General features: G+C 57.3%; 1 protein-coding gene across 3 annotated transcripts in view; it reads right to left on the bottom strand.

The window, feature by feature from the left end:
• The window catches only part of SORCS2 (sortilin related VPS10 domain containing receptor 2), a 419,778-nt gene that overhangs the window by 158,883 nt on the left and 240,554 nt on the right, over positions 1-20,341 (bottom strand). For all 3 annotated transcript variants that reach the window (XM_045075320.1, XM_045075323.1, XM_013045841.2), the window contains exon 3: positions 8,842-8,941. In XM_045075320.1, the coding sequence (XP_044931255.1) occupies positions 8,842-8,941 (100 nt within the window). The remainder of the gene's footprint in view (positions 1-8,841; positions 8,942-20,341) is intronic.

Raw genomic sequence — 20,341 nt, forward strand, 5'->3', positions numbered from 1 at the left:
TGGCCGGCTCTCCATGGGGCCACAGACAGAGTGCAGTTCTCAGGTCCCCAAGCTCCAGGGCCCTGGGATCCTGGCTTTGCACAAGTCTCTTGTAGTTGTCATGGCAAAGAACCACACACTGCATATGGTTTAAAACAAGACACATGCATCCTTTCATGGGGATGGAGGTCTGAGTCCAAAATCAGTCTTACATGGGCTACAGTCAATGAGTTGGCTCAGCTGAAGGTTCCAGAAGCCCTTGCATTTTCCAGTGTCCACAGGTCCTCTGCGTCCCTTGGCCCCCAGCACCTTCCACCATCACTACCAAAAGCGGGGTATCTTCCCTGCCCCTTTCCTCCCTCCCTCTCCCACCTGCACAACCCACCCCCTGCTTCCAGGGACACATCCCCTGCTCTAACCCTCTTGCCTCCCTCTTACTAGCCTGCTGTGAAGACACCAGGTACCCCAGACAAGCCAGGACAGTTCCCCATGTCCCATTCTTCGTGTAATCACACCTGCAGGGGCCCCTTTGCCATGTGGGGTGACGCACTCGTTCAGGGCTGTGGTCCCCTTTCGACAATGCACTTGCTTCCAAAGACAGAGGAAATCCGGAATCTCTGTCTCTCTGTGTTTTAGCAGTTCCAGAGGCCCAAGAGGCCCAGGAGACAGGCTTTCCAAGAGGTGAGGCCCCTTTCTTTCCCCTCTCTGGCAACCACCTATGGGCTTTAAGAGGGAGTCATTTTCTGCACATTAGCTGAGCTTGCAAGGGGTTCAGTCTATTTCTGAGACAAAAGCCTCTGTACATCAACAGGCCCAACTGAGCCATTTTTCTTCTGGACAGAGGAGAATGCCTGGCTCTCAAGGGAAATGGAGAGCATCGGTGATTGGAACAAAAAGCCCATTTAGCCCCGTGCCCACCTCCTAGCTCTTGGCAGGGCTCTGCTCTCTGGCCTGCCTCCCCACCAGGCAGGGACTTCCACCCCTCCCCTCGTTAGTCACAGACCTGGAAGGATCCGATTCACCCTGAGAGCTGAGCCGAGGGTGTGGGGAAGGCTCAGGGACAGCAGGAGGCCTCCAGGGAGCCCCACTTTGTCCTAAGAGAGTGGGGGACATTGGGGATCAATACCCCAACTGCCTCCTCTGGGCCTTCATGCTCCCACAGGTCTGCCGCCTCCCCAGGGCCTCCATCTCAGGCAACAGCATCCCATTCACCCACAGCTCCTACCAGAAGGCGGGGGGCACTGCCTGGTCCCAAAGTGTCTTCTGGCCCTGTCCCTGCTGGGATATCCCCGCACACCCAGGTTCAGACTCAGCGTCTCTCTCCTGGATGTCCTCCCCAGCAGGGTCAGAGCCACCCAGCCAACAAAGGATGGTATATTTATGGAGCTTGGGGCCAGCCACATGCCCGAGCACATCCAGGGAGACAAGCACGAGGGGCAGATGCAGTCCCTTCAGGGTCCCTGGTGTGCACCAGGCACTGCCGAAGGTGCTACATGCCCTGGTCCCAGCTCAGCAGGGCAGGGACACCACTCCCTTCGGCGCTCTGGAACCCTGAGCCTTTGTCTCAGCCACGGGGTCAGTCACTGGCCTTCGTCCTGCCTCACATCACCTAACCTGCAGCCTAGCTGCATCACATGGGCAATGTTATAATCCCAGTTCACACCTAGACAGGCGCATAGGGGACCCCAGGATCTCCCACCCTGTGCCAGGCCCCTTTCTCCTGACCAGGGCTTGGGCCCCGGATAACAGGTAGCTGGCTGGCCAAAGCACAGAGACAAACTGACTACTTGCCACTTAGGACACCTTAAACCTACAGATCCCGGGCTCCCTGAGACCCTGCACGCAGGTGTCTGAGGACCCCACAGGGTACAGACTGCAGAGACACTTGTGCAAGGCTCTTGCCCTCCAACTTGGGCCTGATGAGTCAGTGGTCACCCACCCACCCAGGCGCTTTGTGAGCACAGGAGATGATTTGCCTGGGCTGTGTCCGCAGGACCCAGGCTCACCTGACCTCCCTCCTGAGAGCCAACCACCACTGCCTGCTGCTGGGGCCTCAGATGAGGAAACAAGGCAGGGGTGCACCAAGTAGTCTGCTGCAGGAGAGGGAGGTGGAGCTTCCACATGGGGGGAGGCTTCTACACCAGGAAGGGGTGGGTCCTCAACTCTAGGGAAGTGTGGGGCTCTATACTAGGGGCGGGGCTTCCACACCAGGGAGGGGTGGGGCCTCCACTCCAAGGGGTGGAGCCATCACAGCAGGGAGGAATGGGCTTCTACACCCTGGAGGGGTGGGGCCTCCACTCCAGGGAGGTGTGGGGCTCTATGCTAGGAGCGGGGCCTCCACACCAGGAAGGGGCATGGCTTCCACACCAGGGTGGGACTTCTACACCAGGAATGGGCGGGGCCTCCACTCTAGGGAGGGGCGGGGCTTCCCCACCAGTTGGGCCTCAGAGCTAGAGACCAGGTTTATAGGCTAGCAGGCACAGGAACTGAGCGGAGGGCAGAGACACAGACAGAGGGGAGACAGACTGCAAGAGAGCTCCTGGAGCCAAATTTGAGATGGGAGCAAGAAAGGCTGACCTGTACAAGTAGACCAGAACTGCACAAGTAGAGCAGAACAAAGTGTGAGCTTTGTCCTTTCACACTGTGGAATTGCCTGAGGAAGGAGACGAGGCACAGGCTGTAGAACAGTGAAGGAGCCTGGGCCTCCCCTTGGCCACAGGTGCAACGGGCCTGGGGCTCGAAGGCTAGGGGCAGCGCCGTCCTGCCCTCCTGGCAGAGCTCCGAGTCTAGAGAGCTTGGCTGAACAGCAGCCCTAGGATCTGACTCGGCTCCCGGGCCTGCGCCTTCTCCCTAGGCTTCCCTCCCGCTGGAGGGGGCAGCCTCGTTGGCCCCCAGGACAGGCTGCTCAGAGGCCACACAGGGCCGTAGAAAGTGGAAAGGGTCACCTGGGCCTGGGGGCAAACCCTGACCCGGGGACCCGCTGCTGGGTGGTGTGGGGGAGGCCACCACATGCGTCTTGTCCTTGCGTCCCTTCACCCGCGAGATGCACAAAGCCTCACCTGGCAGAGCTGTTGCCAGGATCCGAGAGAATGCACGTGAGGATCCTTAGACGGGATCTGACCCATGAAGGGCCTTGGGAAACTCGGGCCCTCTCTCTCTCACTATCGGTGCTGCCTCTGTTGAGTGGATTTCCGGCTCTCTGAGATACTTTGAGCTTCTCGAAGGCAAGATTTTATTTTGATTCATCTCTCCATCTGGAGTGCATGGCACGTGGCAGCTCCTCAAAGCGTCTCGGCTGACTGAGCAGAACGAGCACGGGGATGGATTGATGGACATCTTGTCCCAACCCAGTGCTTCTCAAACCAGAAGCCACGCATCCCCCAGGACAGGGCGGGAGGTCGGGGGGAGCAGCGGGGGTGTGTGTGTGGGGGGGCATGGTACTGGCTGGGCCAGGGGGTCCCGGCATTTAAAATGGGAGCATTCTTCTGGGTCATCAGGTTGACAAAGACTTTTTGTTGAAAATGTGCATGTGTGTGTATCATCTTAGTAGTCACACCAACCCTGATGCACCACGGAGTAAAATGAGCGTTCGTATGAATTTTTAATATAAAGCTCAGCACTTGAAAGTAATCCCATGGCCCAGCCAGCACCCGCAGGCCATGCCTTCAGGCCTTAGCCCTGCGGCCCCAGGGTCTGTGGCTGAGTTAGAAATAACATAGCTATCCAGAACTAAGGTGGGGATTGTGGACGGCATGGAAGGTCCGCAGGGAATGTCTGGGTTCGGGCTGTGACAATAGTAGAAGGCCCTACCCATGGACAGCGAGTCCATGCCACAGAGCTCTGACTTCACTGCAGGAGAGATGAAAACAAAAGGGGATTCATTTTGTAAGAGAGGTAACAATGTGGTCTCTTGAGAAACTATAAAGGGCTACTCCGTCTGTAATTGTTGCTAAATGGACTCCTAATAGTATTCGAACCTTCCAGCAAAGTCTACCCGTCACCCTAACTGAAGAGGGAGGCACACGCCCATAGGCACCCCTGCAAATAAGGGCTGATCTTGCCCCAGATCAGAGTCACCCCCAGACAAAACCTCCACGCAGGAAACTGACTCAAGCCCTCCTTTCTTTTCCTCTCACGAAACGTAGCAGAAGAGGTTCAGTTTCTCAGCATTCTCCCAGACCCTCAAGGTTCTGGAAGGTTAGAACTGTCTGCCCGTTCACCTCAGCACCCCAGTGCCCTGCGAGGGTCTCCAGTGCCATTAGTAGGTATGAAATCCAAATTTGTTTTCTGCAAGCTTGGATGAAGCGTCCTCTCCCCTTAGCAACAAGCACACAGCCTGGGGCAGCATAGGGCCTTGTCCCACATCCACTGAGCGGATGGATGCTGGTGTTGAGAGGGAGCCTGGGGACCCAGCCGAGGTACGGGATGAACCAAACAAAGCTGGGGGTCTGCTCACATGAGCCTCCTCCCCATCTGCCCCTCTCCCGTTGGGAGGAGAGCAGAAGAGACCTGAACATCCGAGCTGGAAAGGGCTTTGGCGGATCTCTAGTTCAAACTCCTCATCTTATGGATGGGGAAACTGAGGCCTGGAGCAGAAAGAGGATCTGCCCAGAGTCTCAGGGCTCCGCCAGCATTAGACCGAGCCCAGGCAGGCTGCGGTACGTTCAAGAGCTGCTGATTCCCAGCCTCCAGCAAAGTGGGCCGGACTCTGCTTGCAGTGATGTAGGGAATCCCATCTTCTCCCCAGAATGTTGCTGTGGGGTGCCTGGGGGGCTCAGAGTAAGACACAGATTGCTCCCGCATCTAGCACACCCAGGCACAGGGAGACACTCAGTACGTTTACTGCATTAGTGCACGGTGAACGCTTTGCTGCCTACCAGCTGGGTGCTGGGTGAGCTTGGACCAACGTCCCAGCTTCCCCGAGCCTCTTTTCTCACCCCGATAGTGCAGGGGGTGACGTCAACCCCTCAGTCGTGCCCCCACCAATGAATGAATACGATTAACATCCCCTTCTGGCCCAGCGCCTGGAGCACTGGGAATGACCACCATGGGGCTGGCAGAAGAATCAAGAAGCCATAAATGAAGGGACCGTGCAGCACAGATGGGGAAGGGAAATCCTGCTTTGTAGGAAGTAGAAATCTCTCCCGCTGAAGGACAGCACCCCATCCACAGCCCAGCCCACGATGTCCGTATTTCCCAAGTCCTTGCTGAGCGCTTGGGGCTGTCCCCATTTGAGGACCTGGAGGTGAACACAATCCAGGCTCCATCAAGTGGTCTGCCCAGGCTGTCCTTGTGCCCTACAATGCTCCTTCATTAGTTCAAGGACCAGCCAATTCTTCCCTCTATCTGCTTTCCCCAGTCACTGCAGCTTCCCTCATCCCCAACTGGGACTTTTCTGCTCCTCAGCACGTTCCAACCCACATCATACAGAGCCTCTGTCCTGCGGAGGTAGCTCTCAGGGCCCGGCCCCTCCGCTTCCCCAGCCCCCATCAAATCCCAGGTATTTCCAGTCTCATGCAGTCCTCGCTCAGCTCTTAGACCCCACGTGACAACGTGGGATCGCAGGCAGGGACAGTGGACTTAAGCGCCCATGGTTGTCCTGCTGGTGAGCTTGGGCCTCTACTGGCCGCCTTCTAGCCCCGCAGGGCCTCCAGTGGGCTGTGCCCTTCTAGACAGAGGGCTCTGTCCCCAGCCCCACTCGGTACCAGTCCCACCTCTTCAGATAGAGAAACTGGCATTTCATGTTCTAGACTCCGAGGCTCAGGCCACCTTGAGCCCCAGACAAATGATTTGTTCCTTCGACACAGGGAGGTGTGGGGAGAAGGCGATGTCCCGCCCCACCTCCACCCCTGCAACCTGTCACAGACACCTGGTGGGGCCCTCATTCCCCTGGGCCAGGTCTTGTTCCCTGACAGACCCAGTTGAGCTGACCCCACGTTGAGTATGAATCACCCCAGAACCAGTTCCTACCCTCACGGTCTTGGGAGGGTGGTGAGGAGAGGGCCTGCGGCAATTCTTTCTGAGGACAATGGCTCCAGGAACACTTGTTGGGGGAGGGGGAGGCTTTGTTCCAGCCAGGCCCTGCTCTAAGCACTGGACAAGTAGGCCCTCGTTTAATCCCATCAACCCAAGAGTGTAGACACTATTGCTACCCCCATTCCACCAAGGGGAAACGGGGAACCAGAGGTTCAGAATTTGGGCAAGGTCACGGAGCTGGGGGGCTGTGGAGCTGGACCCAGGCACAAGCCCAGCCCCAATACGAGAGAGGGGCACCTCCTAGGCTACCTTCCTGCTCACTTGCACGTGCCCAGACTGCCTTTCGGTTCCCAGGGCTCCCAGTCCACCCTGCTCGGCGCCCCCGACCTCCCATGACCCAGAGGAAGGCAGCGGCCGTCACTGCTGTCTCTCTGCCTGCCTCCAAGACAGACGCCTGTCCCGTGGGCTAGCGGTGTACCTCAGTGGGCCTATTGATGCCTTCAACCCCACCAGAGGGAGGCTCAGCTCAGTCCTGGGGTGTGTGGGGTGAGGGGCTGCTGTGTGAGAGGTCAGAGACAGAATAGAGGTTGGAGACATCTGTAAGCCCGGACCCCGCCTGCATCCGTGACTCAGCTTCCCTGTCTGGGGTCCAGCTGGCAGCAAGGTCCACGCTTTAGAAGGAGGAGGGCCTGGGGGCTTCCTTGGGGGGCCATGGAGTGGTGGATTCCATCCAGAGGGGATGTGGGTGGGCAGGGCAATGCGCTGGGAAGGGGGAGAAGGGGAGCAGGCCTCCCCACAGTCCACCGTCCAAGTGGACGCCATGTGAGTTCCCAGAGCTGCCGTAACAAGTTACCACAACCTAGTGGCTTCAAACAACAGAAATGTGCTCCCTCTGGTCTGGAGGCTAAAAAAACAAAACCAAGGTGTCAGCAGACTGCACTCCTGTCTGGAGGCTCCTGGGGGGATGCCTCCTAGTCCTCTCCAGCTTCTAGACATGTCCCTCCTCCGTCCCCAGCCTCTGGCCTCACACCTGACCCACCCCCCTGTTTCCAGGCCCCTTGATGGCATGGACGCACCTGCAGAACAAGGACAGCCTTTCAACACCGTGAACCGCATTTGTCAAGTCTCTTTTGCCATGCAAGGTCACAGCCCTGGGTGCCAGGACTGGGAAGAGGACACCTCTGGGATGCAGTGTGCAACCCCCCCACCCCACAGTGACAATTATGAGTGGTCAGATAGCTCCTAGATCATAGCCTCCTTCACAGATGAGACACATGGGACCTCAGGGAGGTGTCACCCCCCTGCTGGGGGACACGGCACAGCTGGACTGAGTTCAGGGACACCCAGCCCAGACACTATCCCCCAGGCCTCCCTGCAAACACGGGGTGACCACAGCAACCCCAGGAAGGTGCCCCAGGCTCCTCGCACACGGGCCCCAAGCAGGTTGGCTTGGGAGGCTCTCACAGGTACAGGAGGCTCTGGGGGTCACTCGTACAGCCAGACACGCTGCAGTTCCCGTACTCCTGCATTCCCTCCTTCCATCCTTTCAATGTCGGCCAAGCCCGGGGTTGCTACAGGCCGCCACCAGACCCAGCCTTCGATCCCATCGATATTTCCAGGCTAAACAAGCAAGTGACCTCTCACGGGCTTCACTGAGCAGGTGGTCCCGTCTGTGTTAGAGATGCCGTCATCCCCCTGTCTGCTTCCCTGTCCCCACGCTGCCCGCAGGGGAGACTCTCTGGGGAGCCCCATCCCTCCAGGGCTACACGCATCGCCCAGTGGCCCACACAGATGTCACCTGGGGCCTGCCCCAAAGGCCCTAGTCAACCTAGGAACCCCTTCGCCCCCCCCCCTACATGCATCATCTCACTAGCATTCCTTCCTGTCCACCCCCTTTACAGGCCAGGAAACTGAGGCTTGGAGGAGCCACGTCCCTGGCTGTTGTCACCACTGTCCACCCAGCCTCCCTGTGAAGTCCTCCCCGACTTCACAGCCTCCAAAACCCCATCCCGCACCTTCCATTGCTGCTTCTGCTCATGTCCCTTCTAAAGGGAGGCACAGCCTGCGGGGCTACACGTGGCCCCTTCCCGGGCACTTAAGGACTCTCTGGCTGGGGACAGACCAGGATGTCACAGGCTCTGTGTCACTTTGGCCTTTGGTTAAAAGTCCCCAGAATAGTCATCAGTGCCCGTGGGCCAGGCTCAGGCCAAGCGAGCACCAGGCTGTGGGGTCCAGTCTCCGATGTCATGATTCTCTGTGCCAGACGGGGTTACCCCCTCTTTCCCGTGAGGCACCTGATCCATCCAAGTCCGTCCCCTCCCGTGACATCAAGCTGCTTCTCCAGAAGCAGCCAAGCGTGCAAGGCCTCTCTGCCCTTGTGCTGGGGCCCCAGGTAGCTGGGGAGCAAGCACGGGTTTGCAGATGGGTCTTCGCACAGAACCAGGCGGCCACTGGCCACCTGGGAAGAACATGGATCCCGATTCTACAGCCGTCAGGAGACATGCTCAGACCAAGAACACAGAAGTGCAGCTCGGGTGGAAAATCGAAGCCAGATCAAGACCAAATAAAAACACCGGCCCAAGAAGGCGACTGCCCACGACCACCTTCCAAGGACCCCCCAAACCCAAGAGGTTCTTCCTCTTTCCCCAGTGCCCACCAGCCCCTGCTGCTTTGCCCCAGCCACTGTCTGTGGGGCTGGGAGAAGAGAGACGCACCCGCACAAGCACACACAGCCTTCCAGCAAAGGCACAGCTGGCCACTGAAACACAGTCATCAGGACAGACCGCCGTGGAACCCAAAAGGGTGTCACAGGACATACCGTGGCCAGGAGCCCAGTGCCAGAGCCTGGCTATGTGGCATGGGAATGTGTCCTGGCGCGCCCCTTACCTTTCTCTTGTTCGTAGGGCAAATGTAGAAGTTGTCGATGACCGTGGTGACGCCGGGCTGGAGGGTGAGCTTGGTGTAGGACGTCCCGAAGTCCGAGGACCTGGTGGGACAGGATGACAGGGGTCAGCAAAGTGTCCCTCCAGGTGCAGGTATGTCCAGCCCCACAGGACAGCCAGCATGGGCCGCAGGCAGCCCAAGACCACCTCTCCCCGGGAACAGCATGACCCAAGTTACGGGGAGGTGACCAGACTCCCTGAGTATCCAAGGGCTCGCTCAGGTCTGGAGCGGGATGTGGGGTCAGTGAATGCCAGCCAGTCTCCCCACCGGCTGACCCCATCTTCTGCCCTGTCCCTAAGTGTACCTTGGTCCACATGCTACATGCGTGTCTGTTGGGGAAGGGCCAGGCTCTTCTGCATCCTTCCATCTCTCGACTCCTTGAGAACCCTTAAAGACTAGATCACTCTGTCTCTCTTGCAGAGGCACCAAGAACGAGGAGAGGTCAGAGCAGGTAAGCTCCTGCCTGGGATCCCTCCGTGACCCTGTGGCTGATTCAGGAGGTGCAAGCTGGTCTGTGTCCCTTGCCACTGGCCCCTGCTCACTCTGGAGAGGGTCCCTTGCCGTGCTGAGACCTCAGAGTGGCCTACTTCTCCGTTTCCTCCTCTGGTCCCTGAGCAGCTCCAGGAAGCTGCACCCTCCCCGCTGTGACCACATTGGGCTGGAGGACGGCAGGGGACAGCAGGCAGGACCGAGCTCCAGGGGCTGCCAGAAACCAGGCCCCCTGCCCTGTGTCTGCTAACCCACACCAGGGGCTAAGCCCTCCTCGCCTGCAGGCCCCTCTCCCCTGTGGTAGCATGCAGTAGCATGCGGGGGTAGCATTCTGCGGTTCAGAATCTGTGGTTCTGAACCCCCAGCCCACCGCAGCGAGAGGGGAGAGGCCATCTGGGCGAGTTCACATCTGTGGTTTGGAAGCACCCGATGCAGTGGGACATGGAATCAATTCCACATTGAAGCTTAGAACCTCTGTGACCCCAGAATCAACAGTCCTTTTTATCACCCCATTAACATGTGCTGTGACTGCAGAGCAGGCTGGCTTCGAGCCTGAGGGCGGCCAGGTCCATCTGAGCCTAAAATATCCGAGATGTTGGGCTTCAGGGCCATCCCCGGGCTTCCCTATCTTCGGACAGGGACGGCTCGGGAGAGTCAACCCACGGAGGGGACAGCGCCAGCAAGCAGCAGGAAGCCCTCGGCCCGGGGCCTCCCTGTGATCACCTTCTGTATCATCACAGCTGAGAGCTTCCTGCCAGAGCCGAGCCCCAAGGCCAGGGGAAGAAAGCACCTAGAACCCCCTCCTCAGGCCCCAGCAGCACCTTCCCTCTCTGGGGGCTGGATGAGGCCGGTGTTTCTTGGCTTGCCCAGCGTTGTTGGAGGCCGGGGCCAGCCTGGGACAGCGTAAATTCCTGCCCCACTAGCACGTGTCCACAGCCTTCCCCGGGACGTCTTGAGTGCTTTCTGCACACATACACTTCCTCCCCACATCTTCACGGGAAACTGAAGCTCCAGGAGGATGGATCATGTTCATGGTCCTGGTGCCTAATGGCCACCTGTCCACCTGACCCCGGAGGCCAGGTCCCTCACCAGCCTCACGGCCACAGACGGTTCCTAGACCAGGACAGAGAGCAATCCCTGCCCCCTGACTCCCAGGGAAGGGGGCCTGGAAGGGGGGGGCAGCCCCCTCCTTGAGGGGTGATCAGGGATGCACTTGGTCTCCAAACCACAGAGAATTGATTTATTTTGGGAAGGAGGGAGCCAGAGGCCCATTAGCAAAGATCCAGGGAATTTGAGTCTCCACGGAAACCAATGGTGGTGTTTCCCAGCTGGATGCATGGAAAGGTCCTCTGAGCCTCTTGGTCCCCAGGCTGTCCCTACTGCCACCAGCAAGCAGAGTCTAAGACCAGCCCACAGATTCTGTCTCCCAGACACCTTGCCATCCAGCCCTTCCGTCCATCCCCGACACTGACCTGCCTCAGTCCAGGTGTTTCCCCAGGATCCAGCCTCTCCCCACCTCCCCCCCACTGCCCTTCCCCCTCCCGATCACAGGGGCCTACTCACACTCCCTCCAGGGCACCTGCTAGTGTGGGCCAGCAGGTGCAGCAGGCCTAGGGGGGCGAGGGGACAAGGGTGATAAGTAAGAAAAATGTAACAGCCTCAGGGGCCATCAGGGCTGGGATGACAGGAACTGCTGTCTCTGAGAGTTAAGGAAGACCCCTCAGACGCGGTGATGTTTGGGCAGAGGCAGGCAGGCAGGAAGACAGTATGTGCCTGGCTGGGGGAAAGCCATTTGTACCTGGCTAAATAATGCCCCCCCCCCAAAATCTGTGTCCATCGCAATCTGCGAACGTGACCTTATTTGCAAACAGGGGTTTTGAAGATGTAATTAAGTCATGAGGAGGTCATACTGGACGAGGGCAGGCCCTAATCCAAGGACTGGTATCAGAAGAGGAAGGAATTTGGACCCAGGGGCACACAGACGCACAGGGAGAGTGCAGAAAGGGGATGCCAAGGATTGCCGGCAACAGCCAGAGGCTGGGAGATAGTCCCGGGACAGACTCTCCCTAGAAGCTTCCAGAAGAAACCAGCCCTGCCAAAACCTTCACCCAGAACTTTCAGCCTCCAGACCAAGGACAACAAATTTCCTTTGTTCCAGGCTAGCCTGGAAGAAGTGTGTGGGTCTCTGTTATGGTGGCCCTAGGAAAATAACACAGCCTTCCAGGTGGAGGGAACGGCAAGTGCAAAGGCCCTGTGGACAGGCTAGCTCTGCCTCCTCCTCTTGGGACAAGAAAGGAGGGACCTGTTTGAACCCATTCACCACTGTTATCAGCTACCGAGGCATCAGGAACTCCTCACCCTGAGGACAACGCAAATCCAGCTCCCCACTTAGCCATGAGCCCCAAATTCTAGGCCTCTTGTTGGAGGCTGGGGCCCTCAGTTCATTCACTCACTCACTCCTTTTTATCCAAAATGTGTTTAGTTTCTTAAAGCTTCCAGCACCACGCTCCAAGTAGGAATGCAAACATGTTCCCTGGGTCAGGTTCACTTATGGCACGCTTGTGTATGGTATACCCACTGTGTGCCAGTCATTTCCTTGCACTGTAAGCAGGACAGACACTGCCCTGCCCCATGGGGATGACAGGCTGGTGGGTGAGACAGAGAACAGACCCTTGGTTCCAGGGAACCAGCAATGCCAATGGACAATGGTCAGAGAAGCTTGGGAGACTCTCAGGGAGACGGGGACTTGGGGCTGCCCTCGACACCCCTGCCCCCGGCTGCCCCCACCGCCCATCTGACCATCCATCCCGCCCCGCCGACTCTTCCTGCAGAATCGTTCATGGTCGGTCCCGACATGCCCCCCTTGCCATCCCTCCCATTCTCCCTGCCGCTCGCGAGGGGCCCCTGTGGGCTACAGGCTCAGAGAACGGGAAGGCTGGCACAGGCTGGGCAGGCTTCACTGAGGGCCGGTGGACAGTTTCCCGGTGCTGATGTAACACATGACCCCAACCTTAGTGGCTTCAAACAGGACCCATCTATTATCTTGCAGCTTGGGAGGTCAAAAGTCCCATATTGGTCTCAAATGGGCTCAAATCAAAGCATGGGTGCCATCCAGAAACTCTAGGGAAGCCCCTTCCCTCTCCTTCCCGGCTTCTAGAAGCGCTCGCTCTTGTTGGCCCGTGTGCCCTCCTCCACCTCCAAAGGGCATCCGCTCCACCTCCCAACCATTGTCAGGCCCCCTTCCTCTGGAGTCAGCCCCTCTCCTCAGTCTGCCCCCAGGAAGAGTTCGGGGCGTGGCTCAGGTTTAGGTGCACAGGCTCCGGGGCGAAGTTCCTTCAAAGAGTGGGAGGCAGGGGCAAGAACACAGGGGAGACTGAGATGCTGCGTGGGACCTTAGAGATAGGGACCCATCCCTGCTGTCCGTGGCCCTCCAGTCACTCCCCCACACTGGCTCGGTGTCTGTCAGGTGCCCCAATGAGGCCCGACGGGCTCCCGGTAATGCAGGAGAATACCAGAATACCAACCACCAAGGTCAGCGTAAATGGTCTGCCCAGCTCGCATCGCCTTGGGCTGGCCTGGCCCCTGCCAGACCCCCACCTCTCTGACCATGGGGCCTGGGGCTATCTCTCAGTGCACCACCAGTAGGCGGGGGATGAGAAAGTAATTTATTACTGTGAATAAGTCCAGGAGATAGAGGATGACTAGCCTCACTGTCGAGCTGGTGAGTGGGGGCAGGTCCGAACCCAGACCCTCTGACCAACACTGCACCTAACACTGCCCCCTCCTGAAGTCTAAACAGATCATGCAGTGAGGACGGCGGCCACCGGGATCATGCAGGAATCCACAGGCCGGGCATACAGCTAGCACTCAATAAATGCTTACCGGCTCCTATGGAGGTGCTCTGGTGTCAGACCTGGAGGCTGTGTGACCTCAAGCCACACATGGCCCTCTCTGGGCCATGACAGTTGCACATCAAAAATGTGCAGGTTGGATGTGATTGTGTCTGAGCACCAGCAGCAGCGGCCCCAGGGGCTCTCCCTCCACCCCCAACACCCAGCCCGAGCTGCCCCAGTGACCCCTGAGCCCCTTTCGGCTAGGCCCTCCCCCCAGGGTGACCTTCCCAGCAGCGCCCTGCACCCCTACCACATCCAAGCTCTCCTTTCATGCGTCCGGGAGCGCAGAGAGTGATTATTCCAATCTGCATTTATTCAAATTAAAAATTTAAAAAAAAAAAAACCGACTCTAAAACTGGGCACCCAGAAACAGGAAAGGCAAGCTCAGTTGGAAAGTCGCTCTTTGCAAATCGGCTGCTTAATTGCTGAGTGTTTGTACATATTCACTTTTTAAAAAATGATTTAATTGAGCCATTTTCATGCTCCATAATTATTTCATTGGCAGGGCCATATGTTCTGCTCCCGCCCCTCCCCATCATGCAGATGAGCCCCTATCTCCTACCCAATCCCCTCCCCCCTAGCTAGCCTGGAAAACCACAGCAGGGGCAAAAGGGGGTGCCCACCTGTGTGGCTGGTGCTCCCACAGGTGCTAGGCCCTGGGTGAGGCCCAGACTCTGGGAGATGCACTTTCTTGATCTGTGAAAGGGGCCGAGAGAACGCCCACAGCACACACACTTGGGTGAGATCAGAGAGCACAAGGAAAGTGTACACGAGTTCAGCTCTCCGTCCTGGCAGGAACAAGTTCCCAGCTCTCCGCATCACCTGGGGGAGAGCAGTCCCAGCAGCTCCACATGGACCCCTGTCTGGTGGAAGGTGCAGGTGTGTGGACACACCTGTGTGCTCTGATGAGCAGGAGGCTGGGCAGCTTGTGTTTGCAAGTTCAGCCCGAGTGCCCGTTAGTCACTGTCTTTAGAACGCGGAGATCCTGCCCTCCCTCCAGAGCCCCACTAGCGAGATGGGCCGTGAAATCTGTTTCTGGCGTTCAAGGTCGGGGGCTCCAGAGGTGCCAACACAGAGTATGAGGTGGCAGGCCTCAGATCTCTCTGGAAACGCTGATCGTGCAAGGAAGGAACGGCCGTTGATGCTTGCTTGGTGAAACCGCTCTGATAGGAAAGTTTGCTGCCCGTTGATCCCAACAACGGATGCTCTGTCCAGTCGGCTGCTCCTAGACTCCCTGCACATCATTTCCCCCAATAAACCCGATCGCTGTCTCAGGGTTTCTTCCTTGGCCTCACCAGACCACCACTCACCCTGCTAGGGTCATGGCTGCCCAGACGCTGAAGTCACTGACAGTTTGTAGAAAATCCTGGGGAGACCCCTGTGGCTGGTCTAGAGGTTCCAAATTAAAATCTGCACTTGACCCATGGGGAAACTGAGACCCAGCGAGGAAAGGGACTTGTCCAGAGTTGTACAGTGATCCAGGCACCCACCGTGGGCTCTCCCCCTGGACCAGGTGACAAGTGAGAGGCACACTTTGGCAGCTGACACGGGTCTGAGCTTTGGTGGGATCCCAGCCGCATCCCATGTCTGTGATGTGCAGTGAGAAGGAACGCTGACCCACCTTTACAGCGGGGCTGTTCTGGTTCCCAGACACTGACCACTCCTGGGCTTTGATCCACTGCCAGGGTTTGTTAACACATGGACTTGAGGTCAACGGAAGAGCACTGGGGCAGTGTGGGGGACTTCTCAGGCTGGTCAAGTCATTCAAGAAAAATCCAGAATGTGGTGGGAGACTCTGAGTGTAAAGTGGGGAGTCGCATGGCGGCTGAATGGGTGAGCTGAGGGGAAGAAAGCATCTCTGATCCCAGGGGGTACATGGCCTCATAAGGCGTAGAGCCACCCCAGTCCGCTGCAGCCACTGGGCCCCTCTGACATCAAACACCCTGCGTGGGAGGGGGGTGGTTAGTGAAACCATGTGCTCACCACGTTACCACGACGCCATGCTCAGACAGACACACAGACTTGCTGACACAGGAAGGCCAAGTTCAAACAAGAGCGTGCCTTCCCATTTTACAGATGAGGAGACTGAGGCTCAGGGAGTAGGAAGTGACTTTTTCATGCTTAATCGCACAGACTGTCCCCCCCTCCTGCCAAGCAGTGCACTGATGCCTCTGGAGGTCCTCATGCAGCATGGCACCCCCTTCGCCAACTTCATTCTCTGGCAGAGCTGGCAGGCGGCGATTGCTAACCATCAGCAGTTGCACATGGACAACAGCCGTGTCCCAGTCAGGGGGTCGAGCTTCCGGCTCTACGGAAAGGAAGGGAACCCCATGGCTCCGGCTGGTTTTGTTTCTGGAGGTTTTAACATGGCACAAGGTAAGACCTTTGCAATAGCTCTCTTCCCAACTGGGGAGTGGGGGGTAGTCTTTAGAACGGGTTTCTAACCATCAGGCTAAATGAGGCCTGTGTCCCTGGGAGGGCCCCACAGTCACCTGGCAGGGGCAGGGCTGTCTGCTGCTCACCTTGGCACACCAGACCCCATCAACCTCCTGCTGATGTTCCTGCTTACACAGCCATTCTGCAAGCCCTCGGCTGCGCTTGCTTCCAGGGCCCAAGGCAGGTGACCAAGGCCCCTCCCCTGTCCTAGCCTGGGCTGCAGGCTGGGAGCAGATGGGGTCATTAGTAGTGACCGGTGCAGGGAGGGGAGGTGTCGCTCATCTTAGAGGCTGCGGGTGACAGGTGGCCACTGGGACTGCCACCAGGTGCGGTTTCCCGAGAAGCAAGCCAGGGGCCAGACAGGACATCACTGTGTCTTCTGAGTTAGCTCAGGCAGTTGTATCTGGTTGGGGGAGAGGCTGGGTTTATGGCCAGGAGGGAGCGACTCTGATGATCCATGCGAAGGGAGCATGGAGGGGCTGGGGGGGAGGCAGCGAGGGGCCCTCCGGATTTTGTCAGGAATGACACAAGCCCCTCTGAGGGACAGGGCAGGGCAGCCCCTGGCCAGGACCAGAGGACCTTCCCGCTGCTAACCTCCCTCTGCCAGGGCCCGGTGGGAAGTACGCTGACACAGCATTCTCCCAGGGAACCAACCAGCTTGGGAGAATGCTGAGCCCTTCCGAAGCCCAGAAATGTCATTTCAGATAGAAAACATCCAAATAGAATAAGACAAATCATCACACAGAAAGACTGGGCACAGACCAAATAACGTGGCTCTGAAAAGCTGTCCAACCCAGCCATGGCCTCTTGGTGGGAAAGGGTCGGCGAGGCCACGGTAAAGAGGGCCATGTGAGGCAGGGGCGAGGGCGGGGGGAGTGTGAGCTGCCAAGTCAGAGGGTCCGGGCCTGCCTCGGGGGGCTGTGCCAGCTTAGGCTCCCCCTGGGACCTGGAATCTCTCTTTAGGAAAATTCCAGAAGTTTACCAATCCACTGACAATGATGTTTCCTTTCTCAATATGCCAACACATCCTCCACTCTTCTTGGCATCATTTAAAGATGATGGGACAAAAACAACAGGAAGTAGCTACAACAGGAGCGAGAAAAGAAGTTTCTGCTTCCACCATTGACGGGGGCCCTTTAACCTCTCCGCCCATCCAGCATTTGCTCCAAATGTGGTCACACTGATCGTACTGCGATGACAGCAGCCACACAAAATTCCATTCTGAGTTCAGGATGGTTGGCATTTCCTGCCGGCTGTGTGACATTCCATCCAGGCCACGTGACATTCCATCCAGGCCACATGGCGTTACTGACGGGCCATTCCGCAGGCTGAACTATGCCAGGCATTTCCGCAAACACCGAGTGCCTTCTACGTGCCAAGCGCTTTGGAAATTCACTTTTTTCTGCAGATTGCTATTCCGAGCCTCTCTGCCCATTATCAACAATTTCTTCATTACTTGAACACATCTTGGATTACTCCCGATGGTGATGTCCCAGGAGCAGGGCTTCTCTGCGAAGCTCAAAGCTTCTGCGTGGTGTTTAAAAAAAGGTGTCTTTGGATCTGAGAAAAAGCTTATAACTTGATATCTTAAAAACGAGGGGCCTCATTTATTCTTAGGGGGTCCTGGCACAGAATGATAACACTCTTCTATGCCAATGTGTCAGGTTATAGAATCTGATGCTCTAGATTGATTTTTTGAATGGCTGTTGACTACACTCAGTTTCTGCCAAAGGCAGCCCGAATGATGTATTAAGCATCTTAAAGAGGAATAAACGCAAAGAGGCCTTAGCGGATGAGATCCAGGCGATCTGGAGGGAATTCTATTTTTAAATGTTACAAGGAATATTTTAGTCCAAAGCGCATAAAGTAAGTAAGAAATAAGATGTAACACGAACAACTCTCCATCTCGGTAAACATCAAAGAACTGTTTATACCATGAAACTGGGGATAGCTGATTGAAAAAAACCTTCTTTATGGCAAAAAGCTCCTGGAAGAGAAACAAAGGTTGATGTAATGACAAAACGGAATAGTTAAGACAACGGCCTACAGATTTCCATTTCCAAACTGTGTCCCTAAAGTCACAGTCTCTGGGCTGCGGTTAAGAGGTCTGGGCTTGGGGACACCTCTGTCCTTTCCCAGTTTTGGATCTTGGACGAGTTGGTTCATATCTCAGAGATTGAACTTGTCTGTGACAGCAGGGGACAATAATAGAACTGGGGACGAGAACACATCATTGATATTTCCCCCCATGTCAAGTTCCACCTCAACCAAGTGCTTTGCATGGACTAGCTCATTTAAACCTCCCAACACGTGAGGATGGGGAGCACCGGCCCATTTTCTGGAGCAGGAGGCTGAGGACCAGAGCGTGGGAGCTGACTGTGGCCGCGGCAACCTCGCCCCCTCCATGAGCTCTGCCCCAGACCATGCAGGCCCCGTGCCTTGCTAGCAGCCGCTTCCCAGACAGGACAGTGTGAAAGGGGGCATCTCCCACCTGTGCTCACAACTCCGGCGGCAGGTGGGCATGCAGAGGGAGCCAACACACCCCTCTTCCCAACCCCAGAGAAGATTGAGGTTTCCCATGGCTTGGGAATTTTCCCTTCAAGGTCCGGCTGAGGGTGGGGGAGGAGGGTTGCCCCCAGCCAGCCTGCCAGTCCCTGCAGACAATGTGATTTGTGGTAGGGGTCTCGGGATCTCAGCCGGGATCCCCTTCCTTCTGGAGGGGCTGGAGATTGAAGTCGGCTCCGGGGCCACAGGACCAGCCTCAATAAAAACCGTGGACACCAGGGTTTGGGTGAGGTGCCCTGGCTGGTAGTCCCTGGGATGTGTTGTCATACTGTCACTGCTTGAAGAGATAAGCACTGTCCCCCAGGCCCATGAGAGGCTGCCTGCATGTAGATTCGGTCCTGGGCCTTTGCACCCACTGTTCTCCTTCCCAGACACACACAGGGACTCCCCACTGCCTTCGAGGCTTGGTCCGGGTGTCCCTCCCTGAGGCCGGTGTCCTGGGCCACTCTCCCATGACTCTCAGCCCCCTTTCTCGCTGGACTTTTATCCAGAGCAAGCATTGCTACCTGGTGTTATACACGTGTTTTGGGACGGTGTGGTCTGTCTAGAACATCAGCTCCTGGGAAGAGAGGACCTGTGGTGGGTACCCTTCATCCTGGGAAGCCATCCCTGTCCCGAAGACCCCACTGGGCGTGAGCCAGGCTCGTGCTCCATCCCACTAGTGTCTGCCCCACCTGCTGACAGTCCTTCCTCCGCCACGCCCGCTGCAGTAAGCTGGGTCACAAGACAAGGGCAAATTGGGGTGGCCCAATCAGGGCACCTGGGCTGTCCCTGAGTCCCAGCAGCACTGTTCCCTGCTCCCAGCCCCAGCAGCCAGTCAGGGCAAGTTTGCTAAAATGACTGAACGGGGCCCAAACAACTTCCTTACAGTAAAAATGTGTCCGGGAGCCGCCTGCCACCTCCCCACCCCCAACCCCCTTGCAGACCCTGTCACTCTGCCTCCTCCCACAGGCATCCCCTGATAACCTCATGCACCTTGTTCTCCGGGCAAGAGAACAAAAGCAGGTAGAAATTGGCAGAACATATTTCTCCCAATTCCTAAGATTCCCATTTGAGAGTTCAATGAGGACAAGAGGCCTTCAAGCCCATGAAAATTATGAGTCAAGCCCTTCTCAGCAAAGGTGCATCATTCAGCAAGCACGCGGGCTGATTGCTCTGACCACAGGTCTGCGGAGCTGGGAGAGGTGGGGGCGGGGCGGGGGGCACTGCAGAGCGCTGGGCCAGGCTGCCATCAGTGTCTCCTTGGGAGCATGTGGGGGTCTCTGGGGACTGGGCACTCTCACCCCACAGACAGTACCTGTCCTAGCGTTGCACAGACAGGGCTGCTGGTCCCTGCCTAGAACCAGCCCCAGGACACTTGGCTGGGTGGTGTGAGTGGACTCCCTGACCTCCAGGCCACATGAAGGGGGACCCTTCATGGGCATGTTACCCCTAGAATCAAGCTGAAGCCATGGTCCCCCTTCTGGGGGTGCTTCTGCCCGTGAAGTCATCTCAGCAAGCTGGGGCATGGGGCCCCAGCCAGGCACCAGCCAGGAAGGGGCTGTGGCTGGAAGCCTTGTGCATCTCCAGCAAAAGCATTTTTAGAAGTCATGCAATTTGCACTATAGCTCAGATCCCACTTCTCCAAGTGCTCTCGCTCTGGGAACACAGGCCCCATTGCAGACTCCAGGAAGCCAAGGCTCAGAGAGATTCAGTGACTTGCTCAGAATCCCACAGCAAATAGGTGGCAAGGCTGGTGGGCCCAAGTCTGTCAGATCCTACAGCCCACAACCTCCCCGGTCCACCCAAGAGAAAGCAGTGGTTCTGGTCCTCAGAGGGGTTCCTGGGTCTGGGAATGGTGCATGGGCTCCCCTCACACACTCACCTCAAAGGTAGCCATAGGGGCCGAGAAGCCACCAAAGAAAAAGAAGAATTTGAGGTTCTAGCCCCTGAAGTGGCCCAGCCAAGGCGCCATGGTCACTGAGAGGGTAAGTGCCTTTGGAACAGGTTCTGATGTTGGAAGAAGAACTCCCCCCGCCAGCTGGGGTTCTGTCGGTATAGAGATGTGGGGTCCTGTCCAT

Source organism: Mustela putorius, unplaced genomic scaffold (assembly GCF_011764305.1).
Source record: "Mustela putorius furo isolate JIRA1106 unplaced genomic scaffold, ASM1176430v1.1 tig00000083_pilon_pilon_pilon, whole genome shotgun sequence".
Taxonomy (NCBI): Eukaryota; Metazoa; Chordata; class Mammalia; order Carnivora; family Mustelidae; genus Mustela; species Mustela putorius.